Source organism: Lutzomyia longipalpis, chromosome 1, assembly GCF_024334085.1.
Source record: "Lutzomyia longipalpis isolate SR_M1_2022 chromosome 1, ASM2433408v1".
NCBI classification, from domain to species: Eukaryota; Metazoa; Arthropoda; class Insecta; order Diptera; family Psychodidae; genus Lutzomyia; species Lutzomyia longipalpis.
In genome coordinates, this window is record NC_074707.1 from 25,899,277 (window position 1) to 25,926,823 (window position 27,547).

General features: G+C 35.8%; 2 protein-coding genes across 3 annotated transcripts in view; both read left to right on the forward strand.

The window, feature by feature from the left end:
* Window positions 1-27,547, forward strand: part of LOC129797522 (LIM domain-binding protein 2) — a 421,356-nt gene that overhangs the window by 351,136 nt on the left and 42,673 nt on the right. The gene's annotated exons all lie outside the window — the stretch shown is intronic.
* LOC129797598 (gustatory receptor for sugar taste 64b-like) lies at window positions 23,322-26,590 on the forward strand. The gene is made up of 5 exons (XM_055840345.1): window positions 23,322-23,757; window positions 24,440-24,512; window positions 24,582-25,303; window positions 25,364-25,771; window positions 25,847-26,590. The coding sequence occupies exons 2-5, from the start codon at window positions 24,491-24,493 to the stop codon at window positions 25,982-25,984; spliced, it is 1,290 nt and encodes a 429-aa protein (XP_055696320.1). The 5' UTR covers window positions 23,322-23,757; window positions 24,440-24,490; the 3' UTR covers window positions 25,985-26,590.

Here is a 27,547-nt window from a genome sequence, read left to right on the forward strand (position 1 = left end):
ATACATTTGAATAATGATCTGTTAATTGAGTTAGTTTTTTTTGTTCCACCCCCTTTAAGGTGCTTTTCCAGAGAAAAGTTTAAATATTGATACAGATAAATAAAAACATAAAATGTATCAGATTCATGCAAAGAAGCTCTTCGTAAATGGAATTAGAAAAAGTAAAAATAAAAGATATCACTTTCCTTAAGATTTAAGTATATGTTCTCCTATTTTAAGATATTTTTAAAATAATTTTAGGTTTTTTCTAAACTTGGTTGTATAATCCAAAGGGAATCAAACAGCGGTAAAAACCAAAATAATAATAAGAAGAAATATTTAATTATAAAATCATATTAAATAACCAGTTTATATTTACGCGCGAACCTATCTAATGAATTTAATCTCTATAACAATTATTATATAGTACCTCAATGAGGATATTTACATGCCTTTGTGAGTAGAGCAACCCACAATGTTTCACTAATTATTACCTCAGTGCTTATTAATTGAAACGAACCGTGGATTGTCTCTTAGGGGGTGGTTTCTGGATACTAAGGCAGTGGTTGTTTACAGTGGACAATGTCATGTACCGCAGTGTCTGCTCTTGATTGCTCATTGGGCTTAATTAAATGAAATTGAAGGAATAAAGAGATGTTCCTCGTTGGTGTCATCATCGTCAGCGCGGCCTCCTTTGCCATGAATAGACCCCTGATTGCGCCTTTGATTCCAGGAGACATCCATTATCCTGCAAGAGTGACTGTCACTGGGAATAGTTGGGAGAGATATGGACCCTCCTCCGTGGTCTGCGAGTCATTGTAGTGCGGATGATTGGATAATTACAGTGATGGACAGGAGTGGAAATTAGCGTTGGGATTCAAGTATATAATAATTGCAACAGAGATCACCCAAAAATTTGTGTGTAAACAATTACTTGCCTGGAGATGTCAATACGGCATACAATTGCTAATGTGGTCAATAAACATAATTTATGCTATACTTCACACAACTTTTGAGGCATTCTCGCTTGGCTGACTCCCCAATTGTTCTGACCAAGAGCACTGCCGATGGTTTGGCTTGGTGATGATGTTGACAGTGACGTGTGGCCAACTTGTGGAATTATTAGCATTTTAGCTTGGCACACTTTTCAGCTTTACCACAATTCTTCTTCCATTGAAATTTTGTCGCTCGATTGTCTGCAAATTGGCCCAATTTTGTACTCGATGCCTCTCAAGTATTTTGCCTGCCTGTGTAACCCGTAACCCACAAGAAAACATATTCTTTTTCACGCTTCTTGAGCACATAGAATTTTCGGGGTGATGAAGCTGAATGTCATGGGAAATTGTCATATCAATGTAGGAGATAGCCGAGATATAGAACCCATCCAACACAGCACAAAAGACAGTTGGTCACAAAGTCTTCTCACAGTAAATCAAGCTGCCTGGCACCAATTAGAGCTCCCCCAAAAATTAATCACAGTGAAATATTTGGATTTGTCGAAATTTCAAGAATGCCAATCTATAATTCCCCTAACAGCAACATGAGCAGCATTAATTTTCAAACATAGCGGAACACATTTTCTACCATATACGTGATACCCTTTGTGAAATCAATAATTTTAATCTGTATTACGACCAATGAAATTAGCAAATGAAACAAGAGAATTAATGAATTCGTAATGGTAATTGCAGAAGATGAGAAATGTAAGAAAAGTTAGCAAAGAGGTGCGGTACAATTGAATTTAATTTTGATACCTTCAGCCATCCTTTGGGGTTGAGTAAGACCACGGAGTTGAAATTTAATCTTCTTTTACCTTTGGGAAATACAAGGCCAACAAAGACTCCAAAGTCACTTTCATGATCATTCCTTTATCATCAGACACTTGCAACTTCTCTTTTGGATGAAAAGTATACTCATAGTTCCTTGCAAACTGACGCTATATGGTGTCTTGTCTTGGTCTTGACTAAGAGGTTGATAAATCAAAGAAACTTTGATCATTAATGTTTAAAAAAATCATTAATTTTTTTTTATTTTAAAAATGATGCTAGGGGAAATTAACAGGTTACATAAATATTTTTCCTTCCTAAATGAGCCTTACTTCCTTTACAGTATGGTAGTTTAAAATTAAAAACATTTTGCGCCATACTCCCTTGTTCCACAGTCCTTTGATCTTATTTTTTTTTTAATTTGAGTAAAGGGTATATATATTATCATTTAGAATTTTCTGAAACACATTAAAATGAAAATTCATATCCCCTTACAAGCAAGCAATCCACTAAAACCGTCGGGTAAATATGAGTTTAAGAAAGTCGTATAAAACTGCGAGCAAAGTCAGTCAGAGAGAAATCCTTTTCTTCCGAAAGTGCAAAAGTGATAAAGACTTTTCTCTTACATGTTGAGATTCTGTGAGCCACGAGAGATTTCCATCTACGGGTTGTAGACTAATTAAGAAATGTGCGCATAAACAAGGAAAAAAATCAACAAAATAGGAAATCTTCTTAACGGAAAAAGTTTGCCCGTGGGGATGCGGAATTTAAATACAACCTTAATTGAAGGTTATTATATTTCATGTTATCCTTTTTTGTTAAATTTGGGTGAAGGAGGTAATTGCTTGACTTCGGTCGGATTGTCATAAAGTGGGGTCGCATTTGGGGGCTGTTAATTCATCAGTAAAACAATTGGCTAAAGGACTCGGTGTAAAATAATTACTCAACGTAGCTTAGTTGTAAGAAAGGAAGGGTTAACATCCTCTATTCGAACGCGAAAGAATTTTCAGATGGGGGATTTAAAATGTTGAGCGCTTTTTGGAACGAGAACTCTTGCAATGGGATGCTGGCTCTTCCACAGAGACCGTCATATATGTAAATGAAATTAAATATAGAAAACAATCGAATGCCTGAAATAGTCACGACGTATGACCCATGTCCTGTGAGGTAACACAATGGACCAAGAGCAAGGTTTGGGGCCGTCAAAGCGAGCGAACCATGCGTGTGTCAACGTTTTAATTAAAAAAGTGGACAAAAGGGTGTGAACAAATGAACTTTTCAGGAATTTTTATGGTCAAAATTTCCAAATGAATCCTCCTCAATACATTTCAACTCTCCGGCACAATGACTGTCGGCTATATAAAATGAGGCACCTTCCACATTTTCTGCAATTCACTTTTCCCCGTATTTTCCTCGTAATTTCATACGTTAGATTTAATGGAATTCACAGAGTCTTGTAAAAAAAAAATGCTAAAAACTCCGAGGGGGTGAATTCGCAAATGTGAACGAACTGAAATTCTCATTAAAGTGAAAGAATATACACTTTTATATTGCTTTAATATACGACTTTTATTTCACCATCGTGATACGTATATTTTTGCCGTGGAACTCGTCAAATATTTTATTGCTTCTTCCTCTAAAAAAATATATATAATTCCATTGTGATCTCTGTCAGATATAAATTTCCCTCGATTTTCACCGTCATCCTCCCATGAAAATCAAGGTGTAAATTCGTTATATTTTACTACCTTATTAATATATAGAATTCAACCCTCACGCGGTGGTGGTTTCTGATAAAATTTTATAGATGTGTGATTATTTTGAACATGGGAACTTTTCACACTTGACTTCGTAAAGAGAAATGAAGAAATTAATGAAACGCAAGGGTTCGTTATATTTTCATGAGGCTGATTTTCTTGATTTAATTTTATTCTATTCACATTTCAGTCAAGTTATATGATTTTTTTTAACATTATAGCTCTTGCTAATATTTTTAAAAATATTTTATGTTTCTCCTATTCTATTGTTCATTGCTTGTAAACAATTTGCAACCACATAGCCACACAAGGACTAATATTTGTATATCATTCAAATCGTAAAGGCAACCCCTTTCATTTCCCCCAAAATATAAGAACAAAATGTAATAAATTGTAAAATAAAATATGCATATCACCAATTAATCACTAAAATTAAATTTCTCACCCAAAAGCCACCGTTCACGGGTCGTTTTGTTTGGAAATTGATTTAATAGGAACCGGAAGTTGGTCGACATAAATTTCAATTTTACGAGCCAATTTGCGATGGTATCTTTTAGGTCTTGTTTTTAGTACTAGAAGTATCCCTCACAATACTTGGTTTGAGTGAGAAAAAGGTATTCTGAAATTCAATTTAATTGGTAAACCGATGCAATGAAAAAAGGAATTGTGGATAATTTGGTGAAGCTATCTTATCGACGACTCAAATTGCATTGAAAACTCCCTCTTTAGATACATATATAAATTTATGAGGATTAACCGTCATATCGGTGTGAGAATTTACGTTTTTCTTTTTTTTTTCCTTCGCCCCTGCTATAAAAGATGCGGGATGACGCTACATTTTCACAGGTGTGTGTGCCTTACCTGTGCTTGGGGTGTTACATATCTAGTTTATAGTACAATGGGGAAGCGTCTCCTGCAAAAGTTCACAAGTGCTCTCAAAACCGTGACGATTTACAAGACGAAAGATTAGGGGTTGAATTGAGAGCGCACTCACGAGTGTTTGTAACCCGAAATTTATGCCCGAAATATCCCTCAACCCTCTTGAACAAAAAATATCTTGCCACCAAATATTTACAGGAGCACAAAAGTCCTCTTGTGCGGTGGAATATTTGCCTGTGCATAATCTCATTCAGATTTTTCATACGGCAAAAATCTTTTTCTTGTTCCTGAGACACTCATTGTGTTGCACGGAGTTTTGTCAATTTACTACCCCGTGACAAGATTATCCTCAAGTGTACATGAGTGTGCATATTTAATTTTGTAGCAATTTACCCAAGAAAAAATTCCTCACCGCGAATCTTCAGTTGTGACCATAAAGTTGCACTACATTCTCACCCAGCCAGTATTTCGTGAATAAACGGTGACAAATTAATTTACTGGAAGATTTCACATTCGTCTGGAATTGAGACACGACACAGTGGAAACATTTGGGATTTTTGCAAAAGAATGGAGCAAAGGTCAAGATTCATAAATGAATCACTACTGGCTGAATCTTGATTATGCAAATAGCTTGAGACGCTTTTTCCTCCCCGTACAACACCCCAGAGATTCTACGAATGCGGGTTTTTCATCTAAATGTTGCTTAGCAGACGTTCTCGTATTTCTAAGATGCGAATTTTTATTGTTCGATCTCGTTAAAAATCTCTGTGAGAGACTAAAACCGTTACTGTTTGTATTTGTAATGTTCTTTTACCCCTTGTGATTTAATCGGGGAAGATGTTTATAAGACAAAATACTTTACTTTACTTATTGACTCTAAATTACTGGAAAAATATATGATTTATTAGAATTGTTTACAGGATAGTTTATTATAATTTCTGAGTTATTTTTAATTTATAATCTTTAAGAATAGATTGATATCTCCGAATTGAGATTTCAGACATTCCTGTCGATTAGTTCCATAATTTTTCATTTAATTAAGTCTTGAGTGAGAAAAAAAGTTTTTTATCCAGAGCACAAAAGAATTATTCAAATGAATTTCTAAAAAAATATATTTGACATAAAATTGAGAGATTTTGTGACTCATTGAGATGGTGTGCAGAGAAGACCCTTCAGAGAGTGGATTAGTAATATAAATGAGATCAATTTATTTATAATTCGTCACAGGACAATGAGTACTTCACCTTCTTCACTCAAAAGAACAAGCACAATGGTGAATGACGGAAGAATATCGTCTAATTGGAGCTCATTGAATGGTCTCACCAGATATTAATTCTCTCCTCATTCGACGATACAACGAGCCAGGGATGGGAATCTCGAGTGTATGAATTACATAAGTAATCAATAACAAGACTTCAACCGGTGTGCGACGCGGTTAATAAATAAAAATAACGTATTAACCTCGATTAGTCATGCTGCTTAGTTCCTAAGACCCCGGAAAAGTTGCATTTTAGGCATTGTTACTACATAAGCTTACTCGCTGTATCGCCCCAGTAGGATGCGACATGAACAGGGTCGTCATTAGAATTATCCTCGATAACCCTCAAATGAAATTGAAGATGGCAAAAAGAAATGAATGATATTGTCTCACTGGGTGGCACGCGGAGATTCATTTCCACCCAAGGGAAAAAAATCACCCCTGAGAGGCGAGATGAAAAAGTCTGATGAAAAAAGTCCAATCGTTTCGATAAGGCTGAAAAAAAGAGACACACAGTAAATAAATATGCAAATATCACCGAGGATATTTGGAATAAAAGAAAAATATCTGCATACGGTAATAATATTCAAATCAGACTGGGGAAATGTGTATTTTGTATTTTGAGCGCGAAAAATTGATAAATGAAGGGTGACAAACTCGATACCTTCTGAGTGATTGTTTGGGGACCAGAAATCTGCATACAATGATGGGAATGTTGAAATTGAAAATTACCACCATCAGGACTGAGATGATTATCCTTTCTCGACGGAATAGAGAAGCACCCGGCATTTATAAATTTGATATCGTAACAAATAATCTCCAATTTCTGTCTTTTCTATATCATCTCCGTAGATGTAGCTTAAAGAGGGTCCCCAAGCTGATATATCGCTATACTTTTATCCATCATCGAGGAATTTACATAAACGTATCTCTTGTTCAGTAAAAGCATGACGAATTGCTGATAATTTACACATATGAAACTTCTCATGAGCCTCCGAATGAAGAAATCCTTCGGGGGCGAATGAAGGTGGTCTGGAGACAATTGAATCAAATTACCCCAAAGAAGGGGTCTTGATATGCCTTTCGGGGATTCTAAAAGCACCGAAGGCACACAGAGATATGGTGATAATGGCGATTACACTAAATGGGATCCTTACACTCATATATGGGTTTGTTATTCGATATTTGTCATTATGAAAGCACAAAAGCGAATGGGCGTCTGAATCCTTTCCATATACCCGAAATTCCATTTTCAAGTACCTACCTCGTCTATTCATTCACATCAAAGTGCCTGATGAACACTTTAAAGAATTGTTCTGGCAGCATCTCTCAAATATTGTTAATGCCTTGTATCATACTGTTGGCTCACACTTGAGACGTCCTTTGTGGAGCGGTGTGAATATTTTTTGTCGCTGACAATTGATGGCAACAATATGTTTCTTAAGCATGAAGATTTTATGGCTCAATGATACGGGAGACATCTTACAAAATTTACAATGTGTTATGTATTGAAATTTAAGTATATGTAATTTTAAAAAAATCCATTTGGAAATGAATTAACTGAATTACATCTTATTTATAACTAAATTAAAAAAAATATAACGTATATAAGGTATATAAATATAAATGCAAAGTAAAATATAACGGTAAAATGTATATATAGCTGCAAAGTATAGATTAAGCAGAAAAGGGAATGTACATGGTAAGTTTCACTTACGGGCTGTGATTCTTCCTTCAGAGGCCAAGTTAAATATATGTAAATGCAAAGTCTAATAGATAGCTGCAGAGTATGGATTAATAAGAAAAGGGAATGTACTGGTAAGTTTCACTTACGGGCTCAGTGATCAGTCTAAGTGTGATATTTGATATGTTTGGTGGTGCAAACTCTGGGGGAAGGCTAACTCGCGCATTGGCTGTGATTCGTGGCGCGAGTCATCCTTCCCCAGAGTTTGCACCACCAAACTTATATCAAATATCACACTTAGACTGATCACTGAAGGAAGAATCACAGCCCGTAAGTGAAACTTACCAGTACATTCCCTTTTCTTATTAATCCATACTCTGCAGCTATCTATTAGACTTTGCATTTACATATATTTAACTTGGCCTCTGAAGGAAGAATCACAGCCCGTAAGTGAAACTTACCATGTACATTCCCTTTTCTGCTTAATCTATACTTTGCAGCTATATATACATTTTACCGTTATATTTTACTTTGCATTTATATTTATATACTTTATATACGTTATATATAAGGCGCCCCGCTTCGCGGGGCGCCAGAAGGTTACTGTCTTAAGGGGGGTCTCTTTTGAGAGCTGGTGAAATAAAATATTTTTATTTTTCTTAGGGTTTTTCTTAAACCTGGTTTTCCAATGTTGGCCACATTTAAAGACTTATTATTGAAGAGTAAGAAAATCACTTTTCGCCATCTTAGATGCGACGCCATCTTGAGATTTTCCTCAAAACACAAAGGTAGGTTTTTCTCAGGATCTACTGGATGGATTTTGATGGGGTAAAAAGCAAATGGAAGAGGAAATACCAATGCAGATTTTGATGTAGCGGAATTTTGAATTTCCTTTCTGGGGCTGAGAAAAGTGGAAAAATGTGACTTTTGTTCACAAGTTTTTGACATTTTTCCACTTTTCTCAGCCCCAGAAAGGAAATTCAAAATTCCGCTACATCAAAATCTGCATTGGTATTTCTTCTTCCATTTGCTTTTTACCCCATCAAAATCCATCCAGTAGATCCTGAGAAAAACCTACCTTTGTGTTTTAGGGCAGTTTTGTGGAAAAGTCGGAAAATCACAAGATGGCGTCGCACCTAAGATGGCGAAAAGTGATTTTCTTACACTTCAATAATTAGGCTTCAAATGTAACCTACATCGGAAAATCATGTTTAAGAAAAACCCCGAAAATTACAACATTAAAAATGATGTAAATTCTAATAATTTTCCCAAGAGACCCCCCTTAATTTGCATTTATATTTATATACCTTATATATAAGGCGCCTCGCTTCGCGGGGCGCCAAAGGGTTACTGTCCTACTTTGCATTTATATTTTCTAAATAATCTTATGTACTTAACTCACTTAGCCATAATGTTATATTAAATTTTAATTGTCCATATCTCCTAAACGGTTCGATAGATTTTCTTATATGACCCATCGTTGGAAAGGTCTTGATATAAGCTATAACATAGCTTCAATTCAAGTTCAATCAAAATTTATGATCTAGTTTTCGAAAAATTAAGGTTCGAAATTTTCGAAAATTTTGTTTTTGATTTTAGCGCCTTTTGCGGTCATTTCTCGAAGTTGCAACGTTCTAGACATTTGTAGGGTTTCACGAAACCTTTCATTTGCGCTTGAGATGATCAAAATCGAACTAGTAGAACCCGAGATATTTAATACTAACTTTAGAGCGCTATATCTCCGAAACGGCTCGATAGATTTTCTTGAATGACCTATCGTTGGAAAGGTCTTGACCTCAACTATAACATACCAAAATTTAATCAAAATTTATGATTTAGTTTTCGAGATATTCATCGAAAACTCATCGAAAATTTTGTTTTCGATTTTTGGCCCCCCAGCGATTACTTTTGTAACTTCGGATGTTCTAGAGAGTTGTAGGGCTTGTTGAGAGCTTTCATTTGAGCCTGAGTTGATCAAGATCGGTCAAGCCGTTCTCGAGTTGAAGCCGATTTTCGATAAAATATTGTGACGGCCATATTGGCTAAACGGCTTGACCGATTTTCGAAAATGAGGTATCGTTGGAAAGGTCTTGATGGCCCCTATAACATATCAAAATTTCAGACCTCTAGCTATAATAGGAGCCGAGATATAGGCAAAACAAAATTTAGGGGTTATTCAAAATGGCAGACGGAGGGGTGGGGGGGGTGGATTTGACCTCATAATCGGATGTCTTCCACCCGATATATGAACTTTACCGTTTACCGCAAGTCTCTATCTATTACCGTTCTCTTTTTTTATTAAGCCACATACGACGGACGGACGGACGGCCGGAACATTTTTTTGGCGCATACGTTTTTTGGAATGCGGGGACCCTAATTCGTGCTCATACCAAGTTTGAGCCCGATCGGACAACATTGCATTTTAGGTGGTAGACAGAAGCTGTGCTATTCTTTTCTTCGAAAGAATCACAGCTAAAAACATTAAGTTTATTGAAAAAATAAGTTTTTTTTTTTTAAATTACATATATAGGTTGGTACTTATTTTATATACAAGAGGAATTCAAGAACATTAACTGCAGTTCTTTGTAAGAAAATTATCAACCAAGTATTTTTTGATAATGAATTTGTTTGTAGCAAGAGTCGTTTTCTATCGGCAAAGCATTAAATTATTCTATTTGTTGCGGATGTCTGTCTAATAATTCATAAATTTATATCATCTGTTCATATATTCTGATTGTGTACTCTTTCTGTAGAGACAACAAAGAAGAGAAACTAAAGGAACTCTGTGGATTTTAAGTAGAAAGAGGACAAAAAACTAAAATAAATTTTTTATCCTTCCATTCCAAACAAAAAAAAAAGATATTTCATCAAGGAAATTCTGAAAAGTGCGACATCCTTTGAGAGGCGAAGAAGTCTGACTTGGGGTGTCCTTAATCCAACATGGGCATTAACATCCTCATGAATATGTATAATGGGGAAAAAATGACGACTTTTCCTTCCACTTGTAATTCAATTAATTCACTTCCTCGCTCCCTCAGGATAATCTCATTCTTTTCGGTGTTTTTTTCTTCTTGCAATAATTTCTGGGAATACTTTCTCAGGGGAATTATCGCACAAGGCAAAAAAGAAATCCTGGAACCATGTGCATTGAATCATAAATAATTATTATCTGAACAATCGGTGCCGTTAGCAGTCAAACGATCCTTATAGTAATTTAGCTCGTGTTCCAACTATAAAATCCAGCAATTTCTCCTGGCCAAGCAGGGAAATGTTGTAAAATTTGTAGAATATGCAGGATAAATAATATTTTTGCACTTTTATAGGATTTTTATATTATATTGCACATGAGAAAAATATACACACACCCCCTTTTTAGATTTTCCACATATTATCAACAAAATTGAATAAAAGAATGAAAAATTTTTATAGTTCTTTGCTACCCGAAAAATATGTATGCGAGGATTTAATGGGGAATCTTCTATGCGATATTAGTTTATTTTTATTGTTTGATGGGTTTTCATGAGAATAAATAAATATTTTGCAGAGATTCCACCCTGTTTTTATTGATACTCAAATTTCAACAATAAATTATCTTGGAATTTATTAAATCTGTCAATTATTTTCCAATGAATCTCCACGTATCTTTCTTATATCTTTCTTATATTTTTCTAAAAAGAAATATAAAACAGGAAAAGCAGTGGACAGACTGTGATTGTGACATTGGTGTGAGATTCATAATTCACGCAATAAATATCACATTTATGGTGTCTTTACGTTTTTCGCTACATTAACCCTTTATTCCTGCATATGAAGAGGTATGTTGGACAAAAGGGAGAAGGTCATTAAGTGGCGGATATATGGGAAGGACAATGATTTTGCTATTCATAGCAAGAAGTATACACATACATATATATGCGGCGTATTCGCTTACAAAACATTGGACAACACCGACAAATATCCAGCAATTTTAACCCTCTCCGAAGACTCATAGCCATTTCCACGATGAATCAAAATGCTAAATTATACAGTTGTCTGTATTTTGCAGCGGAAAATATATTAATGTCACATTGTTGCACGATGATGAATCCTCTAACATCCATTTGGCACCCACTCACCGTGCGATTGTTCAGCGACGCCCAGCCCCCAAACCATCCAAAGTCGAATCCATCAAGGGGTTTCCTCCCTGCATTTTGCAACCCTTTCTCTCTAAGTTTATTGTTCCAGTAGATAAATTAGGCATCTGGAAAGTTTTCAGGCCGGAAACTGCATCAACCGCTATTGTGGCGAAAGAGGAGAACAAAAAGGTATAAAATTTGAATATTTATTGGATTTATGATCTGTGGCTATGTTGCAGGGATGCTGTAAATGGAGATTCCACACCATTCCATCAGCATAGACCGATGAAGTCACTTTGCAAAATTAAATTAAGTGCCGAAAAAGGGTTAGAGAAGTATTTTGTATTATGTTCTTGAGAGTTTCTCTTTCAAAATTAAATTTTCCAATTATATTTTGTACTCGCTTCTAGGATTAACATTTTCGAACGGTTAGTAATGACGCTGATTCAATTTTAGAGATTTTTTAAATTTTATATTTTCAGTCTTGTCCACTTAAAAGGATATAGGTACTTAACAATGTCTTAAACAAAAAATAGTATCATAGTGTAATTGTAAAGCCCTATCTTAATAATATTCTTTCATATTTGTATATCGAGGGCTGCATTGTAAAACCGGCTAAGTCGGTATGAGCTTCGAACCGACTTAGCCGGTTTTACAATGCAGCCCTCGATATGTATAAGTTTCATAGATAAAATAATATTCTATATTCGACCCAGATAAGGCATTGTTGTAAAAATTTGGTCGTGTGAACCAATTATTTATTGAAATTGATTTGAAGCATACAAGAATGGACCGCTTGATTTCAATAAGTAATGCCCCCATTCTGAATACATACTTTTCATCCATTTTGGCCTTAATTTGCACAAAGGATTATGCAATTTGCCATGATAAGTCATAAAAGCCAGTGAAACATGATTATTATAGCTGGAGTTCTGCAGTGGCAAATTGAAGTGTGAGGTCTGAAATTGTCTCGCATGTTACGCTCTGGGCCACTGCATTGAAATCCCTATAGTCGGAGCACCATCGTCCATTTGGTAGGCTAGTGGGGAGCAACACTTATGGTCTAACATTATACCCATAGTCTTTTCGTTTACCCAAACACTGCAAGGAAACAAAACAATCAGAGAGAACGAAATGGATGTTAAAATATAAATCGTATGGAGAAGAAAATTAAATAAACTGGAACCCATAAGACGCGAAGAGGAGTATAAGAAAAAGGAGAACCAAAATAAACACGAAGAGCTGCTTTGGAGCACAGTGTTCATTTGAGATGATGCTCTCGAAATACATTATATAGGATTTGTACATATAGTGCGGCAGCAACCGGGAGATATCGTAAACAGACTCTTTTCTCTTTCTACACGACCAAGAGTGCTACAACGTAAAATCGTTTGTAAAACTGACCTTGAACAAAGGTAAACACCCTGAATCGTGATGTGAATAACACTCTGTGTGCTGATGGAGAGTATCTCCCTGTCTGCATTGGACTAGGGCCTACACATATCTTATGTGCCCATTGGACTGGAAGCGGGGCTGCACAAGTGTTCAATTTCGTATCTTCCTCCGCTCACGCAGCCCGCGTTGCACACAGCTTATAGATTCTGTGTCACACTTGAGATGATGAAAAGCAAGACGCAAAGACCAGTCTTGTATTGTTACTCGTTCCCCGCCTTAAACCTAAAAAAATGATCAATCGCCTATAATAGATCTTTTTTTCTCATAATTTCTGTGCTGCGTATTAAGAGGCCATATACCTATGTTACCCATCTACGCCCTAAATGTCCAAAGAGTAGGGGTTATTAACGTACTGTTTTTTTTTTTTAATTTAATGCCTGCAACATTTGGTCCTATTAGCAACCAAGAAATCCTTAAAGTTTTTGAAATTTCAGTTCAAATTATTGAAATGTCAAAGATTTCTTGGTCGCAGAATAGAACCTTTTATGAGCTTACTATTTTGTACATGGCTACAAATTGAAGATTTTTTAAGTCCAGAACCTCAAATTACAACTATTCTATCAGGATTCTATAGGGGAGGGCGGGGCTAATAAAGTCACTTAAGGGTTTAGAAAAAGCCTAAAATATCATATTTCCTAGCTAGATAGAACAAAATGATCTGAGAAAGAGTTGTAGGGCAGTAAATTTCCTAAAGAAATGAGCTAAACATTCCGCTTTATGCATTTGGGAAATATGATATTTTGAGCTTTTTCTAAACCCTTAAGTGACTTTTTTAACCCCGCTCTCCCCTACCAAGTAGATTATGCGTGAAACTGTTTAGTCCAAATATAGAAATTTTAAAATTATGAAATAGGTACATACCTATTTAAATATATTTTATAAATATAAATATATGTATATGACAATGTGTAGGAATTGTTTTTTTTCTTAAATGTTGTGTTTCTTAGATGATTTCCTCAGATACAGAATATTGTCAATAGCATTATACCTTTGGATATTTTGACATCGAATATACGATTTCCAAAATTAAACTTGGGTTGTACACTTTTTAGCGAATCCCGTGAAGAAGAAGATTCAAGAAGAGATTTTTCAAGAGATTATATAGATGTATCTTTTGTTCCTTTTTTGTGCTCAATAAACACATCTTGGGAGTTACATTGATGGTGCGACGATATGATATTTTATCTACGGTTACAGTGGCAAGAGAGGACGCCTTTTTCTCTTCTTTAAGAAAGCAAGATGGCAAAATAATAGAAATTATGTATCGCGGTAGTAGAAGAAAATGCCCTCGAGGTTCTCCGGGGATAGGCCATATAGAGGTATAAAAACCTATTCTTCATTTCTAATCATATATCGTCAATTAAGCCTTAATTGCTTACTGCGACAAGGGCAGGAGCGGTGGGCAGCTACAAGAGGGGAAGAAGGAAAAGAAGTAATAAATTGAAAAGATTACATGAAAAACAGCCCATCATCATCATTATCAAATCAAAACAGAAGCCAAAACGTCATCAATGTACAGCCTCCAACTCTTGTTTTTTATGCTCATCATCGACAATCCCCGGCTGTACTCTCTTCGCTTTTTTCGTTTTATTGTTTTATGCACCATCCACCCAAATTAACGTACGCCAGCAGTAAAGTGCGCCTCATACACATCCATCTTATTATTGTGATTAAGAAAAGAAGAGAAAATAGAGTGCGAGAAAGATGAGAAAAAGGCTTTTGTGCATGAATACATGCGAGGAGCTATATAAGAGTTGATGGCAAGCAAAAAAAAAACATCTTCACCGCAAGAAGCGTAAATGTGTGGATATTCGATTTTAATTTATGTTTTTCTGCTTCTTCAGCATCTCCAAAAGGGGCCTCTATCTTAATTTTCTTGTTTCTTGAGGTTTTTGTGTAGGATCCGAAAATTGACGACTTGAAATTTGCACCTGATCGAGATGTATATTCAAGCCTTTCCAAAGAGGTTGAACCTTATACTAGAGTACTGTGTGCTACACCCCAAGAGAGATCCTCAACCCACGCTACTTGCAAACAGAAGCTCTCTGATGGGTTTCTTGATTGATAACTCGAAGAATAGAATCGAAAAGAGCAAGAAGGAAAAGGCATTAACTTAAACGAAACACTTACAACATTTCTTTTTTTTTCTCTTCCAACTCCATCCAACTCTGGTAGCACACCAGTTGCACGTGTTCATATTTTAGTCGATGGACTCGAAAATACATCTCACCGCGGGAGAAAAAGATTTCAATTTCGAGACGAACAGAGAGAGAAACGACCAAATTGCAGTTGAGGAGCCCAAGTGTGACCGAGATGTCGAGCAAAAAAGGGCAGATTTTCTTAAATACACACATCTTATTGCTCTATTAACGTCTCTCTATACATAAAAGTTGCAGCACACTGGCCATAGGGAAGTCTACAATAGACATAGATTGGAGCCCTTTTCGCCCAACATTTAATTGCAATATTGCAACAACTCCCCTGAAGTCAGCAGATGCGCGAGTGACTTTACAATTATTTAATTATTGTACGCAGCATCCTATACCTAATTGTTCCCCAAGATGATTATTGTCTCGCGGGATAGCTACACTGGAGGCGCTCTCATTCGCGATAGTATCGCCGATGTTGGTAGCACCGGTGAGCCCTCGTCGAGATGGCCAGTCACAGGGGCGTAGCCAGAGACAAATTTTAGGGGGGGTTTTCACTTTTGAAATTGTACGACAGGGGGGGGGTAGAAAACTCTTCTTCATTTTTAATTGTACGGCTGTTGAACTCCTTCAAGATCCATATAGCCAAAATGGTTACAAACCTAGTTTTTGATTTCAGTTTTTGTAAGAACAAAATGTTCTCATAGTACCGATAATTAATAGTATTTTGGTAGCTCTAAATTCTTGTTTTTTTTCTTTTAGACATTTATTGATATTAAGTAAAATGTAAATTGTGAATGTGTTTAGATAAAAGAAAATGAGAAAAAACGATCCCAAAATCGAAAATTTTAGCGATTTTTCTGATACTTGGTCAAACTGTTCTGGAGTTAATTTGGCTCGAGGGGGGGGTTATAACCCCCAAAACCCCCCCCCTCGCTACGCCCCTGGCCAGTCAACATGGAATAACTGTTATTTAATCACTTTTATTTTTAATGTTTGGTCCAATTGTGTAACGGGACTTAAGGTGATTACCTTACTTACAATTAATGTCAAGAGAATAGATAAAAGTAAATACTTCAGGAGAAGTCATTACACGGAGGGTATTCATCTAATTTATTATAATTCTCCACAATATAGCTGTCCCACCCGATATTTGCTGGAGCGATATAGGGAATTGTTCATGGTCAAGTGAAGTACCTACCAGGAAATGAAGCTGGTTATCATGGGTCATGCGAAGAAGAGAAAGTACACTGCCGTCCGATGCATCGACATCCGATAAGAATTAATCAACACTGAGAGAGAATTTATAATAATAGCAGACCTGAGATTCTCTTGTTACAACCTCAAGGTGCATCTCTTAACTTTGTTGACGATAATCACGCACGATAAAGTGGGAATTAGTTATAAGAAGATGCTATGTTAAGGTTTTTGTACTACCTTTATAATGATTGCTCCAATATATGTAATTATAAGAACTCTGTGGGAACAAATTTTATAATATTTTGTACATATATGTACGTATTAGGATTTAATGTTAAAATTGCATTTTAGGTGGATCCCGATAACGTATCTCTATTTTCGCAATGAAAAAAAAAATGTATTATAGAAACTTAAGACCAAATCGTTTTTGTACTCAAATTACCAAAGCAGCATAACTAATTTGACTTTCTAAACACCCTCCATAAATCATCTATTGATCTTGTGTTGTCACAAATTTTTTTTAAAGCAAAAAAAACCCAGATAGATAACAAACCTATTTTTTGCTTTGCAAAAAAATAGAATGAAAATGCTTTTAACAAAAGCATAAATTGTCTATAGGCGAAGGCAAAAAAAAGGGGCAGCAACGTCAGCAAGAAACTTTAAATGCTGGTCAAACAAAGATAACAGTCACTTTGGATGGAAATTTGAGTCTAAGACGTCGTCAGTTTACACGCTATCAGCCACAGAGGTACCTAAAGGGAGCCCATTTGGAGAGGCAAGTTTAGACATGTATTATCTTGTAAGAACCTTTTTTCATCGTGAGCTATAATTATTCCTCCGTGGTTTGTATCTGAAACCACTTGCTGCGCCAATAGGAGACTCAAGTCGATCGAGAATCACGGCGACGTTGGGTTGTTTCTATCACTCTTTAAGTGTATGATATACTCAAGTTCTACTCCTTAAGGGTCAAATGGTCAAACATTGGCTCCCAAATACATGTCTGGGTGAGGAATACTTTTGGAGAAGACATGGACATAGATAAGACAAAAGGCGTCTGGCGGGTTGGACACGCTGGCTTCCTTTTTTTCTGGGGTGTCACTATTCAGGTAGACTTGTTCTTATCTCGTTTTCAACCTTTTTCGGGTTAGTTTTAAATAATATTAGCTGATGAAAAAAATAGAATATATAAAATATAGATGGTGAATGATTTATACTGTTTCTTCTGTTACCAATTTACCCTTTGCATTGCCCGGAGGCGATATATCAAGGATTTTTCTGATGCTCACACCTGAGTCAACCTACGATGGTCTCTATGACGCCTCAGCGATTGTCTGGCTGTGTGTGGAGCTTGCTGTATCATCTTTCAACGATAGCGGTTTAATTGATCATTTTAATTTACAGCCTCATCTCATTTCGCAATGAGTATCGCGGTGTTTTTTGCACATCTGCTGCAATGGAGACAGAATATTAACCTCGCAGGTTCTGTTGCCGAGGTTCTTGTGGTGTGGTGTATGTGTATTGTGGAATCGGTGTAGATACGAAGCTGCTGGAAAAAAGTGTTAAAAATAAACGTTAAAAACAATTATCAACAATAAATGGGAGACCAGCGAGTCTTCAACGTCTTTTCACGTCTCCCCCTTCTGGTGAGATCGTTATAGGGAGAGCGGAGGCAAAAAAACAACGTACAAAAAAACCCAACACACAAACATTAAATCAAGAATCAGATTGAAAAAAGGCCACAGGTGTTCAAATCCATCCTATTTGCTGGTGTTCACGAAGCTACGATCAATTTTACCTGAGATCAGAAGATCTGCATTATACACCGTATATACCGGTCTTATATGCACTCTTGCCTTACACATTGTTATTATATAAAATTTGAACTCCTCCACAAATACACCTACATATAATGTGTTCCCTTGGAGCTACATATAACCTGGCAGTGAAGTTGGACGAAGAAGTATACAAAAGTGAACACTTGTGTTGTCTTCAAGAGACTATTTGAGTTTTGATCAAGGCACTTGGACAGTGTACCATGCGTTGCTTTGTTGTATGTTTTCTTTCATGATCGTATTTAGTTGAAAAACAATTTAAGAAAATGTTTTAAGATTTGCAATAATGAAAAAAATCTACGTAAATTCAGTGAAAGATTGAATTTGAATCTTGGCCTAAGTTGTATGTGTATTTATTATAACGATAATTGCGAATTAAAAAGAAAACGATTTTCATAAACTATCGAAAAATAAAATACATAATATTGCTATTTTTTTTTAATACAAAATTAAGAATTTTTGCAGATTTTTGTTCTATTGATAAACTTAAATGTATCAAATTTTCAAGAAGGTAAATTGTCTTTATAAAAATTTTACAAGACAGTTTATACAAAATGTGTATCCAGTTGATCTACCCTAGACATCAACATGTTTTACAAAAAAAAAAAATAATAATAATACGCTGGTACGAGAGTTCGCCACCACAAGTTTGAGAGTGGGAGTACCCAGATCCAGATTTTCCTCTTAATACTTTTACCTGAGTGCAGAGAGATGATCTCGTGTGTAAGGTGGATGAGCAGAGGCAGACAAATTGAGGACCGGTTTATTTCTTCCCAGTGCTTCTTTCTTTCGTTATTTTTTTGTCCCTATCTTTTCCCTCCATTTCTTGCATATACGCCGTTCCTCAACCATTAAACCCAGCACACAACTTCCATTATATCCACATCCCATTTATTATTGGAAGCCTATATAGATGCTGGGTAGTTTTTTCTGTCTGTTTTCTTTCATTCTCCTCATGTGTCAATTGGTGATGTTTTTTTTCGCAAAATAAGCCACAGAGTAGGTACCTACCTATACCTCTGTGCAGCATCTCAACGATCACCATAGAATCTGTGGGCCAAAGTGACAGATTATCACAGGCGAAGTTGAGGCAATTTGTTTAGTTGGCGATCACAGCAAGGCACAGGCTTGTGACTAGAGATTAGGTAACACTGCACAACAAAGTGCAATTAATCGCATATTGACCTTGCTGGTGGGGACCATATTCTGCATGGTGCATTCAAAAACGTTTTTGTGCTTGAACCAATATTAATCTCTCCATTGAACAGCTGTGAATACGGCAAAATGTCTCCCATTCGATCATGCAAATTCTCCATCACCAATCCCAGGGCCAGGACATTTAACATGAAATCAATAATATACCCCAAGGGGTTAAGAGAACCAAAACCACAAGATTGTTCGAAGTCACGGCGAAGAAAAAAAGCAATATTTCAAGTCAAAAATAGAATGTCTTTTAGAATATTGGGCTTAATCTGAAACTTCAACAAAAGTCAATCATGTGGAACATTTAATCTCTCCATAAGTTCATTTAGCTTAAAGTGGGTGGAACAAAATTAATTACAATTTGTACCTTAGGTACTCGGTGGAGATACTGAATAGATTTTTTTTTAAGTATAATCAGTTTAGCGCTTGGTGAAGAGACTTGTCATCTTTTAATGTATTGATCACGCTTAGCTTTTTAGGTAGCTTTTTTTTTAACCCCATTCCTTAACTCTAAGGTCTTTGAATCAATTAAAGTGTTTCCTGAAAATGTATCAATTTTGCAAATTTTTTCTTTCCTGCTAGTGCAAAAGTAAATTCTATCTACAAAATTTTATGGATAAATTTGGAAAACTGGATAATAAGGAGTTGAATTAAATTATTTTCAAAAATAATGTCATAACAAAGCTTGTAACAAAGAATATGAATGAAAAATATTGTTTATTTCCCTTCCTGGTTCTTATTAGGGTGAACAAAGATTTTTTTTAATAATAAGATGTTAATAAGATTTAGGCATAAACCAGGCCTACTCTACATATTTCTTACTAGAATAGCCGATTTAGAATAGGCAGTAAGGTCACACATTCAAAGCTTGCACATACTTTTTTTAATTTTGATCTTTTTATTGCTTCTGCTCCCTCACCACCCGGCAAGTTGCTGCCTCAAAGTGGATACAGTATGGATATTGAATTAAAGTGAATAGCCCATAAAGACTTCATGTGAGATACAAGTGTGTTTTAAGTACAAGATGGGACAAACACTGGCTCTTGGACATTAGGTACTCAAAATGACGGTGATTCAGTTGAAAGTGTAATCTCCGAGGTGGAGGCAGGCAATTAAAATCCCTGAATTAAATTAAAAGCACACACAATCTGTGGAGATGATAATACAATAAAAGACATTTTATATGCTTCTGTATGTTGACTCTGATGGCAACAAAGGTGTGTTATACACACGTTTGAACTTCATATTTGTTGTTTTGTTGGCTATGGGCTTTTACAATAAAATACAATAAATTTTGAGAAAAACGAGAGAAAGAAAAAAGCCTCATGTAGTAAATAAACGTCCAATCCTGGCTGTAATGCTCTTCTTTCTGAGTTTTGTGTTTGGTGCGTTCAGGTGTTATATTCTTGCATCTCGAGAGTCGTTTCAGAGCTCATTTAAAATTCAATCCGTAACGAATGTGTGGGGCTACCGTATTACCCACACCGAGACTAATTTCGTATCATAAAAAACCGCTCGAAAGCATCATTTTATTTATACCTTACACGTCTGGAGGAGGCTCCTCGCGGGAAAACTGGTCTCTCCACTCTCCAACATCACCGAGTAACTTGCTGCCAAGAGGAGCGATTATTTTGTGCTTTATATTTCCAGCGATATTATATTTGTGAGTATATCCTCATGCACAGGGGATTATTATTAACACCACGGCTCCGTATGTGATGGCAAAAGAGAGGTGGATTCGAGGAACGATGACCAAAACCGCAGTTTTTTGCTCATCCAAATGTGTGTAAGTGAAAAAGACGAGGTTGATGATGATGAATTTTGTATATGTAAAAGCAATGTATATTCCTTTCGTTGAGGTTTATGTACATACATATATATGTATGCATATGAAAACAAAAAAATAACGCAAAATTACGTGGAACGAAATCTTCTCATCTAACACCCTTCATAGACGTCCCAATCTGTTTTTTATTATTACATCGTATTTTTGCAAACAAAGGATATTTGAAGATCATCCGTGTCGCTAATAATTTATCAAACCTGCAATATCTACCTATATAATATGTGTAGTCACCATGGAAGTACAAGGCGTTTCCATCATAGCAAGTGATGAATTTAACCAGGCGTCTCCATCTCCAACATACAAATTAAATCAAAAACTCATTTGTACTTTAATTTTGCTAAAAAAAAAATTATGTATCTACATACAATCATAAAATATGTTTAGAATATCGAAATGTATACGAAATATTCTTACTTTATTTTGTATGAACATTTTTACGCTCATTTGTGTTAGAGTTGTGGTTCGCAAATCTCCCCGGAAGCTCAAGTTATAGCGTATTGCAAAGAAATTGTAAAGCGCAAGAGTTACCGCGTAGAATATTTTATACAATTTTCTCCGGTGTGAGTACAAATTGAAAATCCTCTCTTTATGTGCTAATAAAATTCAATTATTATTTTCATCCTTCTCCTCTGATTCTACCCGCTTCTCGCGTCGAACAATTTCTTTCCCATCTTGCTGATCTTTCTGCCACCACCTTCTTGAATATCCTCTCACACTGTCGACACATTGTCGAATGCACTTGAACTTGCACTAATCGTGCACCAGAGACATTATGCCGGTTGCATATCACATACAAAGTTAACCGTGGCTTAATGCGTTCTAAATGAAGAAAAAACTCAACACTGAAAGAACATCAGCGGCAACAAAAGGAGATTAAATAAATTAGATGTTCATTTTGAGCAGCCAAGCGGTAAATTTGCAGAATATTGTCACTGGATAGTACACCAATTCACTTTTTTACGCTAACTATTTGTAATTTCCATGAAACCCAAATAAACACCTAAAAATAAACAATCAACAAATGGACACAGGGGCGGAAGGGGGTGGGCAATAAACTGAATTGTCTGGATGCAATTTTTGCTGAATATTTCTTCTTTCTTTGTGATTTCCAATTAATTACCCATATGTTGCACTAAAAAAAGCACATGACGTGAATCATAGTTCTTTGGTAATGTGGAAAAAAAGACACCTCTAGGGTTGAAGGACAATAAAAGATGTATGTATAAGCATAAGAAAAACTGTTATTAAACATTCTTTTTCACCTCTTTTCCCCTCCATTTGAAGAAACACGAGAAAGGCGTGAAGCTTTTAGTTTGCAGAAAGCTCAACAAAGTGCAAAGGAGGGTCACAGCATGGAACAACGTGCCAAGTGTAGAGGCACGACTTGGGATATGTAAACAATTGTTTACTATTTTAATATCAAGGTGTCAACCAGCAATTCCCTCAAACTGCTGAAATCACCATTGTCGCTGCACAAATATCCATTTACATCGCGCGTTAAGTATTTCCACTCGCTGTTGTTATTTTTTGTGCCATATTAGTGAATAATGATGCTGATTTCTTGGAAAACTGAAAAATTGCGCGCAGTTTGAGATTTATTTTTAAAAATATAACATTAATTTGGATCAAAATCCAATACAAAATTGTGTTATTTTCAGCTCTGATTAAAAACAATACCAAATAACATAAGCACTACTATAAGCAAGACAAAGTGATTTTATCACAATTAAGAAATCATTCTAAATCTCTTTTTACATAAAAAAAAACTTTTTTAAAAAAAAGTAGAATTTTAAACTTTGAAATTGAAACATTTAACATTTTTTTAACTCGGCAAGTTCCTACCCTACTGAAAGAACTTACAGTAATAGTACATACTATTTTTACTAGCTCGTCTATGCTACTTGCACAACAGTCTACATGCTGTATTAACGTGTAAGTCGCAATCAATAAATTTTCTCTTTGGAGAAGCATATGTAGTAAAAAAAAATGCACAGAAGATAAACAAAAGGTAATATTTAAAATTTATTTATGCACGTGAATCGTCACGAGTTCCCGACGACCCAATAAGCCAAGCAATCACAATCTGCGACACAACGATAAGTGGAAACAGCTGATTTTGCAATTGCTCATGAGTAGTCGCTCTCGGTGCTTTATGACATGGGCATTACAATATGGAAGTGGAGTAATTTGACGTTTAAGCGAGTGCTCCCAGCATTTTTGCCTACACCTCCGAGCACTCTACCAGAGAACACTGTGAAGTGCATACATTTGTGGTGTTTTGAAAATCACCGTGGACATACCGTCATAATTCAGTGGCCCGATTTTACTTAATTGGTCTCTGAGCGCGTGGCCGTTCGTTTGCCTACCTTACTTTTGCTATATACATTTTTCCGCAAAAGTCAACCTCCACGGCTGTGTTTTTACTTTTCATTGCAATTATTTTCATTTTCATTTCACATCCAGTTGCAATCGATGTGATGTGTACATACATATATCTCGTAGCAGTCGTAGCGTATGTACCATACCTGTGGTACATAGAGAGAATATTCTTGCTGTAGCAACTTTTTCTGCCAGATAGTAGGCATGGCGCGATTTGCACGGTAGCCCGAGTTCACCGCAAGAAGTCCATTGAATTGGTAAGTATTGGTCGCTCGTGCGCTATTCATTTTTTTATCTTGATTTTTTGGGATTGGTTTATTAGTTCTAGCTGCCGATATCGATTGGTGTTTTATACCCGTCTTTTCGATTTACCACGAGATACGGCAAATCGCGATTAGTTGACATGGCTTTAGGTTCTCTCTGTGCATTTTATATGTGTGTATGCGCTTGAAAACCAACACGACGTCCGATGCTGAATTCGAAACATACAATTGTTTGCCTATATACCTCGCAGATATAAGAAAATGAATCAAAGTTGGATGGCGTGAGTTCAACTGCCGAGACCTTGAGGTGAAAACATAAGTGCATTTATCTGGTACCCCATTTGGACAAACCAACCATTTGATGCCAAAACATCGTGTTAATAGACAATTTATTTGCAAAATTACGTCCTTATTTCAATAAAATTGCTACTTTTGCTTAAGTATCCAGATGTTTTCATACATATATAGTTTAAATGGGTTCAAGCAGAGAGGAATGAAAATAAAAAAAAAACATCTCACGAACGTGGGCTTATGTTTATGTTTTGACTCTGCTTGAGCCCACAAACATTTAATTACATGATGGAAATGATAGTTGACACGAGCTTATAATTACATGTGAATAAGTGATTTGTTTATACCACTCTTACTGTTTTACTCAATTTTCACGTTTGCCTAGCAGGTGAAAATTTTCACACTTGCTCAGTTGGGAAAGACCTCATTGCTGTAAATGGAGCACCGTCAGTCATCTAGTAGGTTTAATTAAATAAGTCGTACATTAATGAAGTTTCGGAGCTAATAAAACCCTTACGTAATTTCAGAAGTCCTCCTGCATCCTTCTGCAGACACATTTCATAGAGCAACAGGCTTTGTCTTTTTGTTTGGTCAGATGTTTTCAATTTTTCCTATATCCGGTATCCTTTGTAAAACTTCACATCAGCTGCATTTTCGATGGTTTTCCATAAGAACCATTTATTATTTGGTTTTAACAATCTTTCAAATTATTTCATTCAGTTTGTCTATAAGGAGAGTTGTACGAACTGGAAAGAGCTTCTCAGCATTTGCATCAGTATTCTTCTATTTTGTCACTCTAACAGGAAGTTTTTTTATATTTCGTTTGGCAAGGCGGTGGAAAAGTGTCATTGGAAGAATTGAGAAGATCGAAAAGATCTTCCTATATCCACCTTACAGACAAGTGGGATGGACAATGAGATGGAAAGTTCGTCTGATTGCCTTCATCCTGCTCTTTGGTGCTATTATTGAACATTTATTTTATTTTGGAGCAAAGTTTCTCAATGCTAAGATACAACTTGAGAGATGTAATATAAATATTCCTATGTTTGAGCACTATTTGAGAACAGAAAGACGGCACCTCTATCCCACCATTCCGTTTACTAATATTATAGCTACTTTATTCGAATGGGCTAACATATCAAGTACAATTTGTTGGTCCTATCTCGATGTTCTCGTAACAGTCTTCAGTGTCAACATGGCCTATCGATTTAAACAACTTAGTGATCGCATGAAGAGAGTTAGATTTAAGGTAAGGAATTTCGTTTCTTTTATTGGATCATTAAAAATTGAATAATTGTAAAACTTTCAGACTGTTCCTGATACATTTTGGATCGAAATTCGCTCCCATTTTACTGACCTTACTAATCTTCTTAATTACCTAGACAATGAACTGTCTAACATAATTATACTGTCCTGTGGAAGCAATCTCTACTTCATCTGCCAGCAGCTCTTCAATAGTTTTTCCGTGACTCCTGAGCAACTGAATGCCGTTTACTTCTGGTATTCCCTCATCTACATCATCATTCGAGCACTCACCATGCTTTTCTTTGCGGCATCAATAAATGAGGCCGCCAAAGAACCCTACCAAATGTTAAAGTCCTTACCATACACATCGTGGACTTGTGAAATCCAACGATTCTCGGACCAACTAATCAGTGAGGTAATTGGATTTTCTGGAAAGAGATTTTTCTACATAACACGCACACTAATTCTAGCGGTAAGTTATTCCTTGTACATCGAAGGTGTTTAGTGATTGCTTAATTTAATTATCTACTGTCTCGCGCCTTGTCAGCTAATTGGTACGATTGTCACTTATGAACTCGTGCTCCTGGATCATGTTGTTGAGGCGCCAGAACTTATTCAAAAATCATGCCACATAACTTACATTGAGACTATTGAATCTAATATTTCTACAACGTCAACAACCTAAGCATTGTGCAATATCATCAGAAGAATAATAAAGATTCTAAATCAATTCTCAAAGTGTGGTATAGAAGCATTTTAAGCTCAATGTCATCTTTTGATATCAAATGAACACAGCATGAAATGCAAGAAATAATCATAATTATGAAATTACATAAAATATTGCATTAGTGCTCGCGCGCGCAATTACTCAAGACTCTCATAGTGTTTGGTTGGAGCATATTTGAAGCAAATTACAAAGAGATCGCCATTCTTTGCATTTGAGTCGTAAAGAAGTGGAAAATTATTTTGCACAGCATACGACACTGGTACAAAAAAAGTTGTAGAGAAAACAAGAAATACAAAAAAAAAAACAATTACAACAAAATGTTCTTGCTGCTGGTTTTGAATTTCAGATAAAACATAATTTGCGGTCAGATGGTGCAACTCGCTTTTTATTTGATTTGGCTGCACTGTCTCGAATATAAAGAGAGGGTGTTTCTTCTGCGAGAACTTTTTTGTTTGGAAACTTCTTCGACATGAGCGCATCAATCGTTGTGCAATTGAGCTAATTAAATTACATACTCTCCTCGGTGTCTTTTAGTATGGAAGTGGTGATCAATTAGGAGCATATAGCCAGGCTCAGTGTCAAAGTATACATATATATTTTTTAATCTTAGGTACTTTAAGTACTAATGGTGGTAAAATTCACTGTAACTGTTACGTAATATTCTCGTAAATATACTCTGTCAATGTACATTTAATTTCTCAATAATATCATTTAATAATATGGTAAGTAAAGCATAATATACACCTTATATATTTCACTGTATAAGATCTTCTCGATGCAACAAATATGCTTAAAGGGAAATTTTGTGAAATGTTTCATTTATTACAAAACCAATAGGGAAAAGAAGTAGGAATTAATTTTAGTATTCATATTACTCTGAAATAAACTATCGCATTGATACGTGTTAGATGATTTGCAGTATACTCTTTAAGTTTCATTCCATATTTTTAAAAAATCACGTATCTTTTTTTGATGAAATATTAGATTTTATTGAAAAAATCCTCGGAGTCAGGACATAAATTGATTTTATTAAAAGTTAAAAATTAAACACGTACCTAATTATTACAATTCGAAAAATACGTTACATTTAAAAAAAAACTCAAATTGTAATTATGTAGTTCTAAAATTTCATGAAATATTAAAATTTTCTGGTGTAACGTATAAACTATTGCATTCAATCTTCCCCCTGCTTTGCTTAGTTATTTTCGTTTCTTGACTGTAGCCAGAAGGAGTTGGAGTTCTTATACAGTCGTGACCTCGTGGTAGGACCGTCGTCAAAATGACTTCTCCGCGGTAAAACGGCTTCAGAATGAGGAATTTTGCCTTCGCAGTGGGACAATTAGTATCCTACCTTTCCAATAGTACTAATTGTCCCACTGCGAAGGCAAAATTTCTCATTCTGAAGCCGTTTTACCGCGGAGAAGTCATTTTGACGACGGTCCTACCACGAGGTCACGACTGTACTCATAATATATAATAACCTAGGTACTCACCTCTCCATATGCAAGACATAACAATATA

Excerpts from the sequence above, each read along its gene's own strand:
- LOC129797598 (XM_055840345.1), top strand. The coding sequence starts at position 24,491 with ATGGAGCACCGTCAGTCATCTA. Across the intron at positions 25,304-25,363 it reads TGAAGAGAGTTAGATTTAAG|ACTGTTCCTGATACATTTTG; the intron begins GTAAGGAATTTC and ends TAAAACTTTCAG. Across the intron at positions 25,772-25,846 it reads CACGCACACTAATTCTAGCG|CTAATTGGTACGATTGTCAC; the intron begins GTAAGTTATTCC and ends GCGCCTTGTCAG.